Genomic DNA, 23,562 nt, shown 5'->3' with positions numbered 1-23,562 from the left:
ATGCATCCACTATCTTTATTGCAACCTCTTTCAACACTCTGGGATGCAGAATATCAGGACCAAGGGGTTTATCAACTTTTAGTTCCTTAAATTTCTTCAATACAATCTTCTTATTTATACTAATTTCCTTCAACGTCTCATTCTCCCTCGTCCCTTGGATCCCTAAATCTGGGAGATTTCCTGTATCTTCCTCAGTGAAAACAGACACAAAGTAATCATTTATCTTCTCTGCCATTTCTCTATTCCCCATTATGAATTCTCCTGACTCTGTCTGTAATGGACTCACATTTGTCTTAGCCAAATGCTTCCTTTTTACATACCAATAGAAGCTTTTACAGTCCGTTTCTGTGTTTTTTGCGAGATTGCATTCATATTCTATCCTCCCTTTCTTTACCAATTTCTTGGTCTTCCTTTGCTGTATTCTAAAAGACTTCCAATCCTCAGGTTTACTACTACTTCTGGCAACTTTATAAGCCTTTTCTTTTAACCTTATACAATCCTTAACTTCCTTTGTCAGTCACAGTTGACTGACATTTTTTGGGTTTTTGCAACTTGAATGAATGTATAGGTGCTATAAGCTATGTAATAGTTCTTTGAAGACTGTCCATTGCCTGTGTACAGTCATACCTTTTAATATACTTTCCCAATCCACCTCAGCCACTTTGTCCCTCATGCCTTCATAAATTCCTTTATTCAACTTTTAAACCCTTGCTTCAGAGTGAACTACCTCACTTTCAAACATAATGTAAAATTCTATCACATTGTGGTCACTCATCCCTAAAGGTTCTTTATTATTGCAAGATTATTGCTTATCCCTTTTTCATTACATAATACTAGATCTAAAATAGCCTGTCCTCTAGTCAGCTCCTTAACATACTGCTCTAGAAAACCATCCCCAGCACACTCCAGAAACTCGTCTTCCACAACATTAGCGCTCAATTGGTTTACCCAGTCTATATGCAGATTGAAATCACCCGTGATACTCTATTGCCCATGCTGCATGCGTGTCTCATCTCCTGATTAATACCATGCCCACATTACCACGACTGTTTGGTGGTCTATAAACAACTCCAACCAATGCCCGCCGCCCTTTGCTGTTTCTTAGCTCCACCCAAACAGATTCCGCACATTGTTCTTCCGATCTGAGAATCTCCCTTACTAATGCACTGATCCCAGTGCTTATTATCAGCGCAACTCCACCTCCTTTCCCTTCTTCTCTGCCCTTTTTAAACGTCAAATAGCCTTGAATATTCAGTTCCCAGTCTTGGTCACTTTGCAGCCATGCTTCCGTAATGGCAATTATATCATATCCATTTACTTCTATTTGTGCCTTTAGATCATCTAACTTATTGTGAATGCCACGTGCATTCAGGTAGAGTGCCCTTAACTTTGTCTTTTTGACATCATTCTGCATTCGAAGCATGCTCAATGCTCTGCTTTGTTTCTCCTGCCTTCAGGTCTCACTACTACTTCCTGTTACCAACTTTACTTTCTTCCAATTTGGGCCACCCCTTAGGTTCCCACCCCCCTGACAAGCTAGTTTAAACACATCCCAACAGTAGTAGCAAATCAAGTGCATCAATCCCAGTCCTGTTAAGATTTAACCCGTCCAGCTTGTACAGATCCCAGCTGCCCCAGAACCAGTCCCAATGCCTCATAAATCTGATGCCCTCCCTCCTACACCAGAATTTAATCGATCTATCCTCCTATTCCTAAACACACTAGCACGTGGCACTAGGAGTAATCCTGAGATTACTGCTCTTGAGCTCCTGCTTTTTAATTTTCTTCCTAACTCCCTGAAATCTGCTTTCAGGACCTCATCCCTCTCCCTATGTTGTTGGTACCAATGTGGACCACAACTTCTGGCTGATCCCCCTCCCCTCAAAGGATGTCCTTCAGCTGCTCCGTGACATCCTTGACCCTGCACCAGGGAGGCAACACACCATCCTGGAGTCATGTTTACTGCTGCAGAAACACCTGTCTGATCCCTTGACTATGGAATCCCTTATCACTATTGTCCTTCCATTCTTCTTCCTCCCCCCCTGTACAGCTGAGCCACCCGTGGTGCCACAGGCTTGGCTCTGGCTGCACTCCCCCGAGGAACCATCGCCCTCATTAGCAACCAAAATGGGGAAAACCGATTAACAAGCAGGATAGACGCAGGGGGCTCCTGCACTACCTGCTGGTTCTCTTAGACTGCCTAGCGGTCACCCATTACCTATCTGGCTGTATGCTTCTGACCTGCGGTGTGACCACCTCCCTAAACGTGCTACCCACGTAGTCCTCCACCTCGCAGATGCACACCAGTGACTCCAGCCGCCGCTCAAGTTCCGAAACCTGGAGCTCAAGCTTGTGCAGCTGGTGACACTTCCTACAGGTGTGTTTGTCAGGGACACAACTTCACACATACTGCAGGATGTACACACTACTTGGCCAAGCTGACCTGCCATCCTGTAACCCTAAAAGCTATTTATTACACTTAGAGTAAGTAGAATGAGTAGAATAAATTACTAGTAACTTAACTTTGCCACACTTATGCTAACTTTGTCTTACTTTGATTTACTTTATTTCACTTTGACTGATTTAACTTTACTTCCCTTTTGCTAGTGTTCCTTACTGAAATCCAAGTAGCTACTTCTTTATAAATGATACATTTTTGTACTTTTAAGCCATTTAAACACACTCCCTAACAGCAGTTTCTCACCAACCAATGAACTTACAGTTTACCTGTGATGTCACTCCTGGATTTTTTTTTCAAACTCAGTCCACTGCCCGAGTAGAGGTGTCCCTCGCAGGTCCGCTGTCTCCGCTCCCGGTAGCTGACGTGCTGGGCTCCCTCGTTATTGGGGGTGGGGTTTGTTTGTGGAGTCTCCTCCTCTAGTTTGTTGTTTGTCCGCTACCATTCATGACTGGACGTGCAGGACTGCAGAGCTTTGATCTGATCCATTGGTTGTGGGACTATTTTTCCCTGTCTATGCTGCTTCTGCTGTTTAGCATGCATATAGTCCTGTGTTGTAGCTTCACTAGGTTGACATCTCATCTTTAGGTATGATTGGTGCTGCTCCCAATATGTCCTCCTGCATTCCTCATTGAACCAGGAATGATCTCCTGCCTTGGATGATAATGGTAGAATGAGGGAAATGCTAAGTCATGATGCCACAGATTGTGCATGAATACAGTTCTGCTGCTGCTGTTGGCCCGTAGTGCATCATGGATGCCCAGTATTGAGCTGTTGGATCTGTTCTGAATCTATCCTATTCAGCACATTGGTAGTGCCACACAACATGATGGAGGGTGTCCTCAGTGTAAAGACAGGGCTTTGTCTCCACAAGGACTGTGTGATGCTCACTCCTACCAATTCTGTCATGAAAAGATGCATCTGGAACAGGTAGATGGTTATGGGAGAGGTCAAGTAGGGAAAAGTTTGGAAGGGTACGATCCATAGGGACATTTTACATTTGTTGCATCCAATTTTGGGCTGCTTGGTTCCAAAACCTGTAACCAGTCCATTCATGGCACTGGTACATTTTCTGCATGTGTACAGCTATGGCTCGTCTGAGAATCTGATGCTGTCCATCTTATGGGATTGAGCCTTGCTCCATCAGGAGTTAGAGGTGAATTTCTGGCTACCGACTCTTCGCTATGCTGATGCTTTTCCAATTAACAACCACTCTGCTTTCTCTGTACTCAAAAACCTACATTCTACTCTACATCTTATGGATTTATCAACCAAAAGCAGTCCTGACATCTAAATGTATCACATCCACAGAACATCTATTTAACAAGATCTGTCAGTTCCTCAAATAACTCAATTGGCTTGGTTTACAATTATGAGGTTTACAAGATTGTTATATTTTGGGACTGCATCTTTAACTTAAAATAAAATGAAGGGGACAGGTGTCTGCCTAACAAGCCTGGGTGGTTTGATTGTCAGAGATCAAAGGGGACCCAGATTGTTTTCTTGAGAAAAAGGTGCAAAGCGTTTATGCTTGGAGACAATGGCAGCAGCCTGTGTGCTAACAATGGATACACTGAGACTCTCCGAAAGTCTAGAGAATACAGGCCCAGTTTCCTCAATCTCTCATAAACCGCCATTCTAGGGATTAGTCTGGTGCACCTCTGCTGCACTCTCTCTATGGCAAGTATATACTTCCTTAGATAAGGAGACCAAAACTGTACACAATACTCCATGTGTGATCTCACTAAGGCTCTATTCAATTGCAGCAAGGCATCTTTATTCCTGTACTCAAATCCCCTCCGGTGAAGGCCAAAATACTAATTGCCTTCCTAATTGCTTGCTGCACCAGCATGCTAGCTTTTAGTGACTCATGTACAAGGACACCCTCAGGTCCCTTTGGACATCAACACTTCCCAACCTCTATGCATTTAAGAAATACTCTGTCTTTCTGTTTTTTCTACCAACGTATTAACTTCTCCAGTCCTACTCCGGCCCCCTCCCACAACTCTTTCTCCACTACATCGATGATTACTTCGGTGCTGCTTCATGCTCTTGTCGGGACCTGGAAAAATGTATTAATTTTGCTTCCAATCTCCATCCCTCCATCATTTTCACATGGTCCATCTCTGACACTTCTCTTCCCTTCCTTGACCTCTCTGTCTCAATTTCTGATGATAGACTGTCCACCAATATCCATTACAAGCCTACCGACTCCCACAGCTACCTCGACTGCAGCTCCTCACACCCCGCTTCCTGTAAGGACTCCATCCCATTCTCTCAGTTCCTTCGCCTCCGTCGCATCTGTTCTGATGACGCTACCTTCAAAAACAGCTCCTCTGACATGTCCTCCTTCTTCCTTAACCGAGGTTTTCCACCCACGGTCATTGACAGGGCCCTCAACCGTGTCCGGCCCATATCCCGCGCATCCGCCCTCACGCCTTCTCCTCCTTCCCAGAAACATGATAGGGTCCCCCTTGTCCTCACTTATCACCCCACCAGCCTCCGCATTCAAAGGATCATCCTCCGCCATTTCCGCCAACTCCAGCATGATGCCACCACCAAACACATCTTCCCTTCACCCCCCCGGCGGCATTCCGTAGGGATCGTTCCTTCCGGGACACCCTGGTCCACTCCTCCATCACCCCCTACTCCTCAACCCCCACCTCTGGCACCTCCCCATGCCCACGCAGAAGATGCAACACCTGCCCCTTCACTTCCTCTCTCCTCACCGTCCAAGGGCCCAAACACTCCTTTCAAGTGAAGCAGCATTTCACTTGCATTTCCCCTAACTTAGTCTACTGCATTCGTTGCTCCCAATGCGGTCTCCTCTACATTGGAGAGACCAAACGCAAACTGGGCGACCGCTTTGCAGAACACCTGCGGTTTGTCCGCAAGAAAGACCCAAACCTCCCTGTCGCTTGCCATTTTAACACTCCACCCTGTTCTCTTGCCCACATGTCTGTCCTTGGCTTGCTGCATTGTTCCAGTGAAGCCCAACGCAAACTGGAGGAACAGCACCTCATCTTCCGACTAGGCACTTTACAGCCTTCCGGGCTGAATATTGAATTCAACAACTTTAGATCTTAAACTCCCCCTCCCCCCATCCCCACCCCGTTTCTTCCCCCTCCCCCTTTTTTTTCAATAATTTATATAGATTCTTCTTTTCCCACCTATTTCCATTATTTTTAAATCTAAAACTAAAACTTTGTTAGTCTTTCCACCCCACCCCCACTAGAGCTGTACTTTGAGTATCCTGCCTTCCATTCTTAATTAGCACTTTTCTTAGATAATATCACCACCTTCAACACCTCTTTGATCCTTTTGTCTGTGACATATTTTGATTATCTTCTCCTATCACTGCTTGCTTATCCCCACAACCACCCCACCCTCAACTTCTCTCTCCCCCCGCCCCCCACCTTAGACCAGCTTATATTTCACCTCTCTCCTAACTATACTTCAGTTCTGCCGAAGGGTCGTGAGGACTCGAAACGTCAACTGATTTCTTCTCCACCGATGCTGCCAGACCTGCTGAGTTTTTCCAGGTAATTCTGTTTTTGTTGTGGATAACTTCACACTTATTCACATTATATTCCATCTGCCATGTTCTTTCCCACTCACTTAGCCTGCCCAAATCCACTTGAAGCCTCCTTGCATTCTCCTCACAACTTAATTTCCCACCTAGTTTTGTGCCATCAGCAAATTTGGAAATATTACATTTGGTCCTCACATCCAAATCATTCATATAGATTGTGAACAGCTGTGGCCAAAGTACTGATCCTTGCGGTACCCCACTAGTAGCAGCCTGCCACTCTGAGAATGACCCATTTATTCCTACTACTCTGTTTTCTGTCTGTTAACCAATTCACAATCCATACCAGTATATTACCCACAATTCCATGTGCTCTAATTTTATTTACCAACCTCTTGTGTGGGACTTTATCAAAAGCCTCCTGAAAATCCAAATACACCACATCAACTGGTTCTCCTTATCTATGTTACAAGTAACATCCTCAGAACTCCACCAGGTTTGTCAAACACGATTTCCAATTCATAAATCCATGTCGACTTTTCCGAGTAATATTATTTTCTAAGTGTCTGGTTATCACATCCTTTATAATAGATTATAACATTTTCCCTACAACTGACGTCAAACTAACAGCTCTGTAGTTCTAGAAACATAGAAAATAGGAGCAGTTTTCTCTCACCCTCCCTTATATAGTGGCATTACATTTGCCACTTTCCAGTCTACAAGAACCTTTCCAGAATCTATAGAATTTTGGAAGATAACCACCAATGCATCCATCATCTCTATAGCCACCAACACTCTGGGATGCTGCTCATTTGGTCGAGGAGATTTAGCAACCTTCAATCCAATTAATTTTGAGTACTACCTCTTTATTAATAGTAATTTATTTCAGTTTATCTTTTTCACAGATCCCTTGGTTCCCTGGTATTTCTGGGAGATTTTCTGTTTCTTTCACCGTGTAGACAAATACAAAGTAATTGTTTCATTTCTCCGCCATTTCCCTATTCTCCATTATAAATTCTCCTGTCTCCAACTATAATGGACCCACATTTATCCTCGCTAATCTTTTCCTTTTCACATACCGAAAGAAGCTTTGACAGTCTGCCTTTATGTTCCTCGCTAGCTTATATTCATATTCTCTTTTCTCTTTCTCAGTTTCTTGGTTCTACTTTGTTGGATTCTAAATTGCTCCTAGTCCTCGGCCTTACCACTTTTCCTGGCAACCTTATAAGCCACTTCCTTGAATCTAATGCAACCTTTAACTTTTTTTGTTAGCCACAGTTGATTCACCTTTCCTGTTGGGTTTTTGTGTCTTAGAGGAATGCATATTTGTTGTAGAACATCTAATACTTCTTTAAAAGATACTTCCCTATCTATGTCAAATCTTTTCATATATTTTCCCAATCTACCGTGGCCAACTTACCCTTCATACCCTCATAGTTTCTTTTGTTCAGACTTAAGATCCTAGTTTCAGAATGAACTATATCACTTTCAAACTTAATGTAACATTCTATCATAACATTCTAGAATATTCTATCATATTATGGTCACCATTTCCTAAAAAGGTTTCTTTACAGCAAGGTTATTAATTAGCCCTTTCTCATTACCTAATACTAAATCTAAAATAGCCCGATCTCGAGTTGGTTCTTCAATGTACTGGTCCAGAAATCCATCTGGTACACACTCCAGGGTTTCATCCTCCACAGCATTAGTGCTAATTAGGTTTAACCAGTCCATATATAAATTGAAATTGTTCATTATTACTGTATTACCCATGTTACCTGCACATCTAACTTCCTGATTTATACCATGCCCAGCACTACAGTTTGGTGGCCTACAAACAACTCCCAACAATGTTTGCTGCTCTTTGCTGTTTCTCAGCTCCACCTAAACCGATTCTACATCTTGACCCTTCAGTCTAAGATCCTGTCTCATAAATGTACTGATCTCATCCCTTATTAACAGTGCTACTCCACCTACTTTTCTTTTTTGCCTATCCTTCCTAAATGATGGATATTCAGTTCCCAGTCTTGGCCACCACGTAACCACATCTCTGTAATGGCAATTAAATCACACTCATTTACCTCCATTTGTGCCTTCAAATCATCCGCCTTGTTCCAAATGCTGCATGCATTCAGATAGAGTGCCCTTAACTTTGTCTTTTCAACATTATTCTGCACTCTGATCCTATTTGATGCTTGCCTTCACTTCATCTGCCTGTGTTTTATATTAACCCCACAATGGAGATTATCCTATGGGTTCGCTGAGCTATCCCTATGCCCCTTTCTAAAGGCTGATGTGTTATTTGCTAGTTTCCACCCCTTTTGCTCCCTTTGCAGTTAACTAAACAGATCATTGAGTGACTATCAAGCTCTGGTTGCAGATTATTTTTGACCAGCTGTAGAGGAAACAAAATGATTGGCCATCACATCTGCGCTGTTGCCCAATCAGTAGACTGAGTACCAGGCTTCAAGTCAACGAACTTCAGGCAACTCACTTAAAATGCATAAGCCAATATAAAAACTCAAGAGCAGTCTTCTTTGGCTGAAATCCTGGCCTGATCACTTATTCTCGCATGGTAGAGGCCCACAGGTATATTTCCCTCTTCCCCATCTTGTCCTGAAGGCTATGACTTGTACATAGGCATATGTGTGTGTGTGTGTGCAGGAGGTTCTCTGATACCTCATTCAAGTGGCTTTGACCCTAGACAGTGAACATTGGCAGCTCTTAATATCTTTGGCTCAGTATCCATTTTTGTCTGATTACATTCGTGAAGCACAGTAAAACAACAATTTGTTGTCAAAATTTGATTGTGGGGGACTCTGAACCAAGTTCAGTCTTATCCTCAACCATTGCCATTGGATTGTGATCAGAAACAGGAACGTTGTTTGGTTTGTCCTCTCCCTAGCTCAGGGACACCAAGGCCAATTACAGCCCTTCTGTGCCCAAAGCTGAGATCAGGCAACATGTCAAAGGCCAGGAATTGAAGCAGAGACTAGCTGGCCCATATATCTCCTGTTCCCATCATTGAGTCCGACAGTCGGTTATCTTTGCAGGATTTGTTTATAATTATAAAAGATTCCAAAAAGTGTGGAAGCTTTGACATTTAAACCCATGGCAGGTCTTCGGCCAGTGGAAGCATCCACCAGGAAATTGCCTGGGATCTCTCTATAGCCTGCAGCTGAATTGTGCTACTTCACCAGAAATGTAAAACCCCTCCGCAGCACTTACCCTTGATATTGATGTCACAATCTAGAAGCATCAGCAGAGCCAGTGGATGGACCATGGAGGAGTCACGGACAAAGACATTCCCATTGGATTTCACAGCAGTGAAATAGGTCAGCCAACGGCTTTTAAAATATTCCTCGTTCCTGAGAGTGGATTACAAACTGCGTTAGCACAGATCAGGGAACACAGTTTCCTACTGTTCCTGACATTGAGATGGGGCTCTGGAAAAGGGGCAAGCGAGAACTCCCTGCTCCTCTGAATCACATATTCAATCTTTGACATCATTTTAAGCAGATGGATGGAGTTTTAGTTTAGTGACTTACCTGAACGATAGCAATTCTCAAAATGTGGGCACCTCTGGCAAGGCTGGCATTTATTTCCCATCCCTAGTTGCTCTTTAGAAGGTGGTGGGTAGTTTTTTTTGCAGTTTGCATGACTGAGCAGTTTGCTAGGCCATTTCAAAGGCTAGTTAAGATCAACCACTTTGATGGGGGACTGGGGACTAGAATCACTAAAGGCCAGAGCGTGTAGGGACAGATTTTCTTACGAGAACATTAGTGAATCAATTTGACAGCTTCATCACCACTTTACCTGATACCAGTTTTTTTTAAACTGAATTCAAATTCTTAGACTGCCAAGGTGGAATTTATACTCAAATTCTCTGGATCACCTGTTCAGTAACAAAACCTTTACTGTACCCATTTTTGATTTCTGACTTGGAGGCATTACCAACAACAACTGAACAAACAAACCTAGAGAGTTATTTATTTTTTAGGTAATATAATTGCATTCACCAATTCCTCTTAACACACTTGTCCAAGGAGTGATGGGGGACAAGGACAGTCCCACTGCTCAGCATAGCTGAGATTGAGCACTTTGTTCAATGGAGTAAAATGTAATTAGCTTTCCAATAACTTGCATTAGATGATGCAACATTCATGCTTTACAAAGCTATGCATCTAAGTAAGCAGTGCCACAAGAGATCTTCTGGTATGCAACAAACACCTTCAGCACTTCTCTTCCTCTCCACCCCACACATATCATAACTTGCCTGTTGACAGTAGATCTGTGCAGCAAAACTTGGCCATTTTTAGTACGGTAGACCAGGCTGTTGGGTTTAAATTTTCCCTCTTTGGTGACTTTTCCATGTCTCAGCTGCAAAGCAAACAGGAGAAAAAGCAGCAGGCTTTATAAAAAGGGTAGCCAGCCTGGGGTCCAAAATATAAAAACAAGAGCTGACCATTCAGCCTCTTAAACCTGTTGCACTATTCAGGTAAATCATACTTGAATCAGCTTCATTTAACAGATTTTGCTTCATGTCCCTTAACAACCCTTACAGCACATAAATTTATTCTGAGTCTTGAAATTTCAATAGACCTAGCATCTATAGCCTTTTGGGGCGAGTTTCAGATTTACTCAACATTTCACAGAATCACACGGCCCATCGAGTCTGCACCGACACGTGAGAAACACCTGACCTACCTACCTAATCCCATTTACCAGCACTTGGCCCATAGCCTTGAATGTTATGACATGCCAAGTGCTCATCCAGGTACTTTTTAAAGGATGTGAGGCAACCCACCTCCACCACCCTCCCAGCCAGGCAGTGCATTCCAGACCGTCACCATCCTCTGGGTAAAAACGTTTTTCCTCATATCCCCCCTAAACCTCCTGCCCCTCACCTTGAACTTATGTCCCCTCATGACTGACCCTTTAACTAAGGGGAACAGCTGCTTTCTATCCACCCTGTCCATGCCCCTCATAATCTTGTACACCTCGATCAGGTCACCCCTCAGTCTTCTCTGCTCCAACGAAAACAGCCCAAGTCTATCCAATCTCTCTTCATAACTTAAATGTTTCATCCCAGGCAACATCCTGGTGAATCTTCTCTGCACCCTCTCCAGTGCAATCACATCCTTCCTATAATGTGGCGACCAGAACTGCACACAGTACTCCAGCTGTGGCCTCAACAAGGTTCTATACAACTCCAACATGATCTCGCTACTTTTGTAATCTATGCCTCGATTGATAAAGGCAAGTGCCCCATATGCTTTTTCACGACCCCACTAACATGCTTCTCCGCCTTCAGAGATCTATGGACACACACGCCAAGGTCCCTTTGTTTCTCAGAACTTCCTAGTGTCATGCCGTTCATTGAATACTTCCTTGTCAAATTACTCCTTCCAAAGTGTATCACCTCACACTTTTCAGGGTTAAATTCCATCTGCCACTTATCTGACCATTTGACCATCCCGTCTATATCTTCCTGTAGACCAAGACACTCAACCTCACTGTTAAGCACCCAGCCAATCTTTGTGTCATCTGCAAACTTACTAATCCTACCCCACACATAGTTATCTATGTCGTTTATATAAATGACGAATAATAGGGGACCCAGCACAGATCCCTGTGGTACGCCACTGGACACTGGCTTCCAGTCACTAAAGCATCCTTCTGTCATCACCCTCTGCCTCCTACAACTAAGCCAATTTTGAATCCACCTCATCAAATTACCCTGTACCCCATGTGCATTTGCCTTCTTTATAAGTCTCCCATGTGGGACCTTGTCAAAGGCTTTGCTGAAATCCATATAAACTACATCAACTACACTACCTTCATCTACACACCTGGTCACCTCCTCAAAAAATTCAATCAAATTTGTTCGGCATGACCTCCCTCTGACAAAGCCATGCTCATTATCCCTGATCAAGCCTTGCCTCTCCAAGTGGAGATAGATTCTCTCCTGCAGAATTTTCTCCAATAGTTTCCCTACCACTGACGTGAGACTCACTGGCCTGTAGTTCCCTGGCTTCTCTCGACAACCCTTCTCAAATAGCGGAACCACACTAGTCGTTCTCCAGTCCTCTGGCACCTCCCCCGTGGCCAGAGAGGAATTAAAAATTTGGGTCAGAGCCACTATGATCTCCTCCCTTGCCTCCCTTGGCAGTCTGGGACACAAATCATCGGGCCTGGAGATTTGTCCACTTTTAAGCCTGCCAACACCTCCAATACCTTGTCACTCCCTATATCAATTACCTTAAGAACCTCACAGTCTCTCTCCCTGAGTTCGATACCTTTATCCTCATTCTCTTGGGTGAAGACGGATGTGAGGTATTCGTTCAACACTCTACCGATGTCCTCTGGCTCCACCCATAGATTGCCCCCTTGGTCCCTAATGGTTATCCTCTTCCCATTGATATACTTATAGAATATCTTGGGATTTTTCCTACTTTTACCAGCCAGAGCTATCTCATATCCCCTCTTTGCTCCCCTAATTGCTTTCTTAAGCTCCACCCTGCACTTTCTGTACTCCACTAATGCCTCTGCTGATTTGCTCCCCTTGTACCTGCTAAAAGCCTCTCTTTTCCTTCTCATCGTATCCTGAATATCTATGGTCATCCATGGTTCTCTGGGCTTGTTACTCCTTCCTATCACCCTAGAGAGAACAAGTTGAGCTTGTACCCTCCCCATTTCCTTTTTGAATGCCCCCCACTGCTCCTCTGTAGATTTCCCCACAAGTAGCTGTTCCCAGTCTATCTTGGCCAGATCCTGCCTTATTTTACTAAAACCGCTCTCTCCAAATCCAAAATTTTTTTTGCAACTTGTCTATTTTCTTTGTCCATAACAAGCTTAAATCATAACATGCTCCCCCACCACCACCTCAGCCACCTGTCCGGCTTCATTCCCCAGAATTAGGTCCAGCACTGCACCATCCTTTGTTGGATCCTCTACATATTAACCTAAGAAGTTCTCCTGTACACATTTCAAGAAATCCACTCCATCCAAGCCCTTAACATTATGTCTATCCCAATTAATGTTGGGAAAGTTGAAATCACCTAATATAATTACCCTATTGTTATTGTTTTTACACACCTCCGCGAATTGTGCACATATTTGCTCCTCGATTTCCTGCTGACAATCTTGGGGTCTATAATAAACACCTAACAATGTGGCTGCCTCTTTTTAATTCCTAAGCTCTACCCACAAAGCTTCATTCGATGCCCCGTCCAAGATATCATCTCTCCTTACTGCAGTAACTGACTCCATAATAATAATGCAATGCTTCCTCCTCTTTTACCCCATCCCCTGAAGATTCTATATCCCAGAATGTTGAGCTGCCAATCCTGCCCCTCCCTCAACCACGTCTCAGTGATGGCTACTATATCACAATTCCACGTGTCAATCCTCACCCTTAACTCATCCGTTTTATCTGCAATACTCCTGGCATTAAAGTAGAGGCCATCCAGCCTTGTCTTACTCCCTTGAAACTTAATGCAGCTGTACTACCTCTGACTTGATTGTTTTACTGTATTATGATGTGTCCCTATTCTGCTAACATTCTGTGTCCCCTCCCCCTGCCGAATTAATTTAAAATCCTCTCAACAGCACTCGAAAACCCGCCCGCTCTGGTTCAGATATAGGCCGTCCTGCTTGTACAGGTCCCACCTTCCCTAGAAACGGTCCCAGTGATTGAAAAAGATACTTTATTTCACTTGCAAATGATGTAGCTCTACTTTTAAAATTACGTCTATTCATTCTTCATTCTTTCACTAGAGGAAATAGCCTCCTAATTTAACCCTTTATGCCCTGGTATCATTCTGGTGAATCCGCACTGTTTTTTCCTAATTTATTCCTATTTCAATTTTCTCCTCCACAAAGCAGGCATCGTAGACAATCCTGAACCAATCCTCAAATTCAGTTTAATTGGAGAGAGATCAAAGGCAGGAATCCCAAATAATTTTCTTCTCCAATAATCTGAGATCACTCTCAGCACTAATCAAACTTTTCCAGTCTGTACTGCACCTCATATCCATTAGGGTAGTTAGTTAGCCAGTGAATTGAAATACACTAACACTTAAAGTAATTAAAAAGCTGGTTGCAGATTAACTCTGGAATTAAGTTTTGAAGGAGTCACAATTTCATCCAGCTCAATGTTAGGAAAACCAAAGGCATTCCATTTTCAGTTCCAGCTATAAACTCTGCTCCCTTATCAATGACTCCATCCTACTCCCCAGCCACACATTGAACCAAATAGCTCGCAATTTTTGACTCCAAGGTGAGTTTCAAACTCCACATCACCAAGGCTGATCATTTCTCCCTCCATAACATTGCCCCCCACTATACTGCTAAAACATTTGCATTTGCCTCCATCACTTCCAGACTCTACAACTCAAATACTCTCCTTGATGGCCCTCCATCCTCGTCATGTACAAGACCCTTCACGGTCTCATCCCACCCTGTCTCTAATCTCCTCCAGTCCTAACCCATCTCCATTCAGTAAATCCATGTCCACTCTTCAACCCACCATTGGAGGCACAGCCTCCAACTACTCAAGTACTGTCTAGAATTTCCTCCCTAAGCCTCTCCTCTAAACACTTCCTAAAACATTTCTCTTTGGGTTCCAGTCACCTCTCCGACCATATCATAGAATCATAAAATGGTTACAACAGCACAGGAGGCCATTTGGCTCATTGTGTCCATATCAGCTCTCTGCAACAGCAACTCAGCTAGTCTCATTCCCCCATCCTTTCCCCATAGCCCTGCAACTTTTTCCTCTTTAGATAATTATCTAATTGCATTTCAAAGCCCCAACTGATCTCTCTCCACCACAGTCAAAGGGAATGCATTCCAGATCCTAACCAATCATTCCGTAAAAAAGTTTTTCCTCACATCCCCTTTAGTACTTTTGCCAATCACCTTAACTCTGTGTCCTCTGGTTCTCAACTCTTCTGCGATCTTGCTATCTACTCTTCCCAGACTCATGATTTGGAACACGCCTATCAAATCTCCTCTCAATCTTCTCTGAGGACAGCTCCAGCTTCTTCAATCTATCCATATGACTAAAGTCCCTCATTCCTGAATGATTCTTGTGAATTTTTTCTGTACCCTCTCAAACATCTTCACATGCTTCTTAAAGTGTGGTGCCCAGAACTGGATCCAATACCCCAGCTGAGGCCGAATCAGTTCTCACTATAACTTTCTTGCTTTTGTACTCTACACCTCTATTTATAAATCTTAACATCCCATATGCTTTATTAACCACTTCCTCAACTTGCCTTGCTACCTTCAATATTTTGTGCACATACATCCCCAGATCTCTCTGTTCCTGTACCACCTTTAGAATTGTATCCTATATTTTATATTGCCTCCCCTCATTCTTCCTCCCAAAATATATTACTTCACACTCCTCTGCATTAAGTTTCATCTGCCATGTGTTCACTCATTCCACCAACCTGTATGTCCTCTTGGAAGTCTATCACTGCCCTCCTTACAGTTCATAATACTTGCAGGTTTTGACTCATCTGCAAATTTTGAAATTGTGCCCTGCAAATCCAAGTCTAAATCATTAATATAGATCAAGAAAATCAGTGGTTCTCATATCGACCCCTGAGAAACTCCACCGTATAACTTCTTCCAGTCCAAAAAACAACCATTCACCACTACTCTGTCTCCTGTCACTCAACCAACTTCTGTATCCATGCTGCCATTGGCCCTTTTATTCCATGGGTTTTACTTTTTCTGACACACCTGTAACATGCCACATTATCATATGCCACATCAATCGCATTACCCTCATCAACCCTTTCTGTTACCTCATCAAAAAACTCAATCAAGTTAATTAAATGCAATTCACCTTGAACAAATTCATAGAGGTGTCAGCTGTGGCTCAGTTCATAGCACCCTCGCCTTTGAATCAGAGGGTTGTGGGTTCATGTCCCACTCCCGGAAAACCAAGAACTGTGATTGTACTCGAAAGAGTTGCAATCTGTGACTGTTGATAACTCGAAAGAGTTTGAACAAATCCATGCCAGCTTTCCTTAGTTAATCTATGTTTGTCCAAATGACTGGTAATTTTCTCACAAATTATGGTTTCCAAATGCTTTCTTGCCGCTGAAGTTAAACTGACTGGTCTGTAGTTGCTGGACTTATCCTTACACCCTTTTTTGAATAAAGGTGTAACATTTGCAATTGTAACAGTCCTCTGGCACCACCCCCTCCTCCCACCACCTGCCGTACCTGAGGCAAACTGGGAGATTAAGGCTAGCATTCCACAACTTCCACCCTTCTCTCAGTATCTTTGGATACACCTGATCTCGTCCTGGTGACTTATCAACTTTAAGTGCAGCCAGCATTTCTAATATCTACTCTTTATCAATTTTTAGTCCATCCAGTGTCTCAACTACCTCCTCTTTCACCATGACTTTGGCAGCATCTTCTTCCTTGGTAAAGACAGAGGCAAAGTACACATTTAATACCTCAGCCATGCCTTCTATCTCAATGCACAAATACCCTTTTTTGTTCCTAATAGAATATTATGGAAAACCTTTGGATTCTGTTTTATGTTAGCTGCTAGCCTCTTCTCATACTCTCTCCTTGCTTCTCATTACTTTTTTCACTCCCCCTCTGAATATTCTATATTCAGCTTGGTACCCACTTATATTATCAAACTCATTACCCAAAACAAGCTCCAGCAATGCCTCCTTCCTTGTTGTTCCAAAAACATACTGATTTAGAAAATTTTTCTGAACACACTTCAGAAACTCTTTTCCCTCTCTGCCCTTTACACGGTTACTAACTCTCTCCTTTCCTGACTTTAGCATCCATCCCCTTATACAAATTTGTGATTTTTCTTTATAATTAAAAGGTGTTACACAAACGTAAGTACATATTATAGCCACATCAAGCCTGATGGTTGGGGCTTCTCTTTCTCACCTGGATAAGGTTGGGGTATAGGCCAGCAAGTAGCACACCTTTAATCAGCTCTTCCTCCCCGCTGTACTGGTTACACAAGGAGTAGGAACGTGTGCTATCTGAAGGATTCGACACCAAGAAGGCATTGTAAACATTTTCAGAGAATTGCAGAATCAATCCTGGACCAACAGAGCACAGTTTCATGTCAGTTGAAGGAAAAAAATTAAATATAATTATTGTATTTACATTGTAGAATTAAAATCAGAATTAAACATATTATAACAACTAAAACTAAGATTGAGACAACGAGACGCAATGAAAATGAAAGCTAATTTATTACAAATATCCTAAACTTAGTAAGAGGAGCAGCCATTAGGTCCATGCAGGCTGCTGTGTATTATCTTTTTAACCCCATACTCCCATTTCACACTACACCCTTTAATATTCAGTTCCCAAGTTCATCTCCCTTTTATTCCACATTTACACAACTCTCATTTTAGCTGGTTCAGCTCAAATTCTATCATTACATCTTCATTGTTTTGCATTCCCTATCTATCCTGTTGACCTGCTTTGATTAGTTTAAACACCTCTTTTGCCATTTTCATCAACTTTACCATTCAGGCATCGGAGCTCAGTCCCTTCATCCCTGGCAAAACATCACTGAACTTTCTCCAAAATAACTATCTTCACTCTAAGGTGGAATGCACATAGCTAAACAAAGTGCTCCAAAGGAGTTCCAACCAGCCCTCCCGAACTTTCGAAAGATTTTAGGAACTGAAACGGATTAACAAAGTGCCAGTGGTAATTTGAGATGCAGTATATTATTACAGGAATTGTGCAGTATTTCTTACAACAAACTGTGTGCAGAATCACAACTGAGCCTTGCTAATCCGTTTCAGTTTCCAAAGTCTTCCAGGAGAGCAGATAAGAGAAGTAACAAAGGGCCTGCTGAAGCACACACATCAGTGAGAATAGGAGACTAGGCTTGCAAGAAACATAAAAACAGATTTCAAAAATTTCTATAAGTATGCAAATAGGAAGAGATTAGCGGAAGCAAATGTGGGTCCATTAGGAACAGAGACAGTTAAAATTATAATAGGGATTAAGGAAATGGCAGAGGCATTAAACAAATATTTTGCATCTGTCATGGTAGAAAACATTAAAAAAATTTGGGGCAATAATGGGAGAAGGCTCCAGCAAAAATGAGGAACTTTTAAAGAAATTAGTATAGGTTAAAACACTAAAGTACTGGAGAAATTAATGGGACTAAGTGGCAACAAATCCCCTGGACATGAGGACTTGCATCCAAGAGTTTGAAAAGAGGCAACTGCAGAGATAGTGGATGCACTGGTTTTGATCTTCTGGAATTCCTTAGATTCCAGAATAGTTCCTGAGGATTGAAAGGTAGCAAACATAACCCCACTATTTAAGAAAAGAGGAAGAGAGAAAACAGGTAGCTATAGGCCAGTTTGCCTGTCAGTCGCAGGAATAATGCTACAATCTGTTATTAGGGATGTGGTAACAGGGCACTTTGCTTAAACATATTATGATTTTCTGAGTCAACATAGGTTTATGAAAGGGAAATCATGTTTGACAAATCTGTTAAGGACGCAGGATAGATAAGGGGGAACCAGTGAATATGGTGTATTTGGAATTTCAAGCATTTGATAAAGTACCACAGAGGGTATTATACAAAATTAGGGATTTGGGTGCATGCATTGAGAATTGGATAATGGACAAAAAGAGGGTAGGAATAAACAAGACATTTTCAGGTTGTTAGGCTGTAATATCAGGGGACTGGAAAGATCAGTACTTAGGCCTCAGCTATTTACAATCTATATTAATGACTTAGATGAGGGAACTGAGTGCAACGTATTCAATATCGCTGATGATGCAAAGTTAGGTAGGAAAGTAAGAAGTGAGAACACCAAGAGGCTACATAAGGATTTGGACAGATCGAGTGAAAGGGCAAGAACATGGCAGATGGAACAAAATTTGGCAAGTGTAAAGTTATCCACTTTGGTAGGAAAATAAAAAGCAGAATATGTTTTGAATGGAGATAGACTGGGGAAATGTTTGCGTTCACAGGGAGTTGGGTGTCCTTTTACATGAATCGCAGAAAGTTAATATGCAGGTACAGCAAGTAATTAAGAAGGCAAATGGTATGTTAGCTTTTGTTGCAAAGGGATTGGACTATAAGAGTACAGAAATCTTATCACAATTACAAAGGGCATTGGTGAGACCACAAGTGTGCAATTTTGGTCTCCTTACCTAAGGAAGGACTTACTTGCTCAGGAAGGAGTGCAACGAAGATTCAATGGACTATGATGAGAGGATTGTCTCTGAGGACTGATTATAGACTAGGCATATTCCCTGGAGTTTAAAAGAATGAGAGGTGTGCTAACTGAATCATAAACAATTCTTAAGGGGCTCGAAAGGGTAGATGTTGTGCAAATATTGCCCTTGGCTGGGGAATCTAGAACAGGGATCACAGTCTCAGAATAAGGAGTCAGCATTTAGGATGGAGAGGAGGAGAAATTTCTTCACTCAAAGGGTTGTGAATCTCTGGAATTCTCCACCCCAGAGAGTTGAGGTTGCTTAGTCATTGGATAAAATCAAGATAGACATCAGTAGATTTTTGAGTATGCAGGGAATTAAAGGTATGGGGATAGTGCAAAAGAAAGTTAAGGTAGATCAGCCATGATTTTATTGAAAGGTGGAACAGGTACAAATGGTCTACTCCAACTTATGATCTTATATTCTTATGAATTTAATTCCTCCAACTCTAACCTCATTGCTGCAGACTGTCTAACCTACCATGAATAAAGCGAAGGCTCGGAGCGTACAGCATGTTCTCTTCCAGGTACTCTTTCTTGGAGTCTGCGTCACGCTCCTGCAGGACTTTCTTCCAGCCTTCAACAGCTTTAATAAACGCCATATGATCACTCCGGCTCTCCCCACTCAGATGTGCTTTAGCCTAAAGAATGAGGCAGAACCTGGGTTTGTACAGGAACTTGGAAAGAGTAGAGAAGCTGAGATTATCCTCCTTAGAGCAGAGAAGGCTAGGGGGAGATTTAAGAGCTTTTTAACATTATAAGGGGCTTTGATAGGTTATCTCAACTACTGTCCACTGGCAAGAGGATTGGTAACCAGAGGATACAGATGTACATACGAATTAGGAGCAGCAGTAGGCCTTTCGGCCCCTTGAACCTGCTCTGCCATTTGATAAAATCATGGCTGATCTGATTGTGGCCTCAAGTCTACTTCCCCTCTAGCCCTACACTCTCAGACTCCCTTATCAATCATGAATCTAACTCAGCCACAAAAAATATTCAATGACTGCTCTCTGGGGAAGAGAATTCCACAGACTAACAATTCTCTCAGAGAAAAAGCTTCTCCTCATCTCCATCCTAAATAGAAGATCCCTTATTTTTAAACTGTGTTCCCTAGTTCTAGTTTCTCTCAAGCATCTCGTCTCTCTCTCTCTCTCAGCATCCACCTTGTCAAGACTCCTCAGGATCTTATGTGTTTCAACAAGATCGCTTTTCATTCTTCTCAACCCCAATGGATATAGTTCAAGCCTGTCCAACCTTTTCTCATAAGATAACCCATTCATCCCAGGTATCAGTCGAGTGAACCTTCTCTGAACTGCTTTGAATGCAATTATAGCCTTTAAAACTGTGCACAGTCCTCCAGATGTGGCCTCACCAATGTTCTGTACAGCTGTAGCAAAATTTCCTTACTGTTATATTCCATTCCCCTTGCATTAAATGACAATATTCTATTTGCCTTCCTAATCACTCGCTGTACCTGCATTACAACTTTTTGTGATTCATGTACCAGGACACCAAGATCCCTCTGTACCGCAGAGTTCTGTAATCTCTCTCCATTTAAATAATATTCTGCTTTTTTATTCTTCCAACCAAAGGGACAAATTCGCATTTTCCACATCTGCCAATTTTTTTTTCAACTCACTTAACCTATCTATATCTCTTTGCAGACTCCTTATGTCATCCTCACAACTTACTCTCCTACCATTATTTTTTTTATTCTTTTACAGGACATGGCATTCACTAGCTCAGCCAGCCTTTATATTGCCCATCCCTAATTGCCCTTGAGGAGGTGGTGGTGAGCCGGTGCCTTGAACCACTGCAGTCCATGTGGTGTAGGTACACCCACAGTGCTGTTGGTACACCCACAGTGCTGTTAGGGAGGGAGTTCCAGAATTTTCACCCAGTGACAGTGAAGGAATGGCAACATAACTCCAAGTCAGGATGGTGCGTGGCTTGGAGGGAACTTCTGGATGTTGGTGTTCCCATGCATCTGCTGCCCTTGCCCTTCAAGGTAGCAGAGGTCACAGGTTTAGATGGTGTTGTCAAAGGTGCCTTGCTGAATTGCTGCAGTGCATCTTGTAGATGGTACACGCTGCTGCCACAGTGCGTCTGTGGTAGAGGGAATGGATGGTAGATGGGGTGTCAATCAAGCAGCTGCTTTGTTCTGGATGGTGTCGAGTTTCGTGAGTGTTGTTGGAGCTGCGCTCATCCAGGCAAGTGGAGAGCATTCCATCACACTCCTGACTTATGCCTTGTAGATGGTGGATAGGCTTTGGGGCGTCAGTAGCTGAGTTACTCTCCACAGAATTCCCAGCCTCTGACATGCTCTTGTAGCCACAGTATTTATATGCCTGATCCAGTTCAGTTTCTGGTCAATGGTAACCCCCCCAGGATGTTGATAGTGGGGGATTTAGTGATGGTAATGCCATTGAATGTCAAGAGGAGATGGTTGGACTCTCGCTTGTGTGGCGCAAATGTTACTTGCCACTTATTAGCCTGTCTAGTCCAGGTCTAGCTGCATATGGGCATGAACTGCTTCAGTATCTGAGGAGTCGCGAATGCTGCTGAACTTTGTGCAATCATCAGCGAACATCCCCACTTCTGACCTTATGATGGAGTGAAGATCATTGATGAAGCAGCTGAAGATGGTTGGGTTGAGGACACTACCCTGAGGAACTCCTGGAGTGATATCCTGGGATTGAGATGATTGACCTCCAACAATCACAATCATCTTCCTTTGTGCTAGGTATGACTCCAACCAGGGGAGAGTTTTCCCCCTGATTCCCACTGACCCGAGTTTTGCTAGGGCTCCGTGATGTCATACTCTTTCAAATGCTGAGATAAAAGCAAAATACTGCGGATGCTGTATTTGTATGACGCTTCTTCTGAAGAAGGGTCATACGGACTTGAAGCGTTAACTCTGTTTCTCTCTCCACAGATGCTGCTAGACCTGCTGAATTGTTCCAGCATTTTCTGTTTTTGTTTCTGTCAGATGCTGTCTTGGCGTCAAGCGCAGTCACTCTCACCTCACCTTTCGAGTTCAGCTCTATTGTCCATGTTTGAACTAAGGCTGTAATGAGGTCAGGAGTGGAGTGGCCCTGGCAGAACCCAAACTGAGCTTCAGTGAGCAGGTTATTGCTGAGTGAGTGCTGCTTGATAGCACTGTTGACGACCCCTTCCATCATTTTGCTGATGGTCAAGAATAGACTGACATGATTTGTCCTGCTTTTTGTGGTCAGGACATACCTGGGAAGTTTTCCACATTGCCACGTAGATTCCAGTGTTGTAGCTGTACTGGAACAGCTTAACTAAGGGTGCAGCTAGTTCTGGAGCAAAGGTCTTCAGTACTATTACTGAAATGTTGGCCTTTGCAGTATCCGTTGCCTTCAGCCGTTTCTTGATAACGCATGGAGTGAATCAAATTGGCTGAAGACTGGTATCTGTGATGCTGGGGACCTTAGGAGGAGGCTGAAATGGATCATCCACTCAGCATTTCTGGCTAAAGATCTTTGCAAATGCTTCAGCCTTGTCTTTTGCACTGATGTGCTGGGCTCCCCCATCATTTAGAATGGGATTATTTGTGCAGTGTCCGCCTTCATTTAGTTATTTAACTGTCCACCATCATTCACGACTGGATGTGGCAATGCTGCAGAGCTTAGATTTGATCTGTTGGTTGTGGGATCTCTTCGCTCTGTCTATCACATGCTGCTTTCGCTGTTTGGCATGCAAGTAGTAGTGTTGCAGCTTCACACCTCATTTTTAGGTGTGCTTGGCGCTGTTCCTGGTATGCCCTCCTGCGCTCTTCATTGAACCAGGGTTAATCCCCTGGTTTGATGGTAATGGTAGAGTGGGGGATATGTTGGGCCATGAAGTTACAGGTTGTGGTTGAGTACAGTTCTGCTGCTGATGGCCCATAGCGCCTCACTGCTGCCCAGTTTTGAGTTGCTAGATCTGTTCCAAATCTATCCCATTTAGCATGGTGGTAGTGCCACACATGATGGGGAGTATCCTCAACGTGAAACGGGACCTCGTCTCCACAAGGAACATACGGTGGTCACTCCTACCAGTACTGTCATGGACATATACGGCAGCGACAGATAGAATAACGCGGATGAGGTCAAGTAGGTTCTTCCCTCTTGTTGGTTCCCTCACCACCTGCTGAAGACCCAGTCTAGCAGCTATGTCCTTAGGACTCAGCCAGCTCAGTCAGTAACTTTGGTGATGGACATTTAAGTCCCCCACCCAGAGTACATTCTGTGCTCTTGCCACCCTCAGTGCTTCCTCCAAGTGATGTTCAACATGGAGGAGTACTGATTCATTAGCTG

The 23,562-nt window shown here is 43.1% G+C and overlaps 1 protein-coding gene across 2 annotated transcripts in view; it reads right to left on the bottom strand.

Moving 5' to 3' along the window:
- Nucleotides 1–23,562, bottom strand: part of dhx30 (DEAH (Asp-Glu-Ala-His) box helicase 30) — a 125,440-nt gene that overhangs the window by 8,838 nt on the left and 93,040 nt on the right. For both annotated transcript variants that reach the window (XM_078540847.1, XM_078540848.1), the window contains 4 exons: nucleotides 19,722–19,881; nucleotides 16,926–17,083; nucleotides 10,264–10,367; nucleotides 9,216–9,355 (listed from right to left, as the gene is read on the bottom strand). In XM_078540847.1, coding sequence (XP_078396973.1) covers nucleotides 9,216–9,355; nucleotides 10,264–10,367; nucleotides 16,926–17,083; nucleotides 19,722–19,881 — 562 coding nt within the window. The remainder of the gene's footprint in view (nucleotides 1–9,215; nucleotides 9,356–10,263; nucleotides 10,368–16,925; nucleotides 17,084–19,721; nucleotides 19,882–23,562) is intronic.

Source organism: Cetorhinus maximus, chromosome 4 (assembly GCF_964194155.1).
Source record: "Cetorhinus maximus chromosome 4, sCetMax3.hap1.1, whole genome shotgun sequence".
Classification (NCBI taxonomy): domain Eukaryota; kingdom Metazoa; phylum Chordata; class Chondrichthyes; order Lamniformes; family Cetorhinidae; genus Cetorhinus; species Cetorhinus maximus.
Note: the sequence above shows the minus strand (reverse complement) of the source record. Positions and strands in the feature narration are given on the sequence as shown.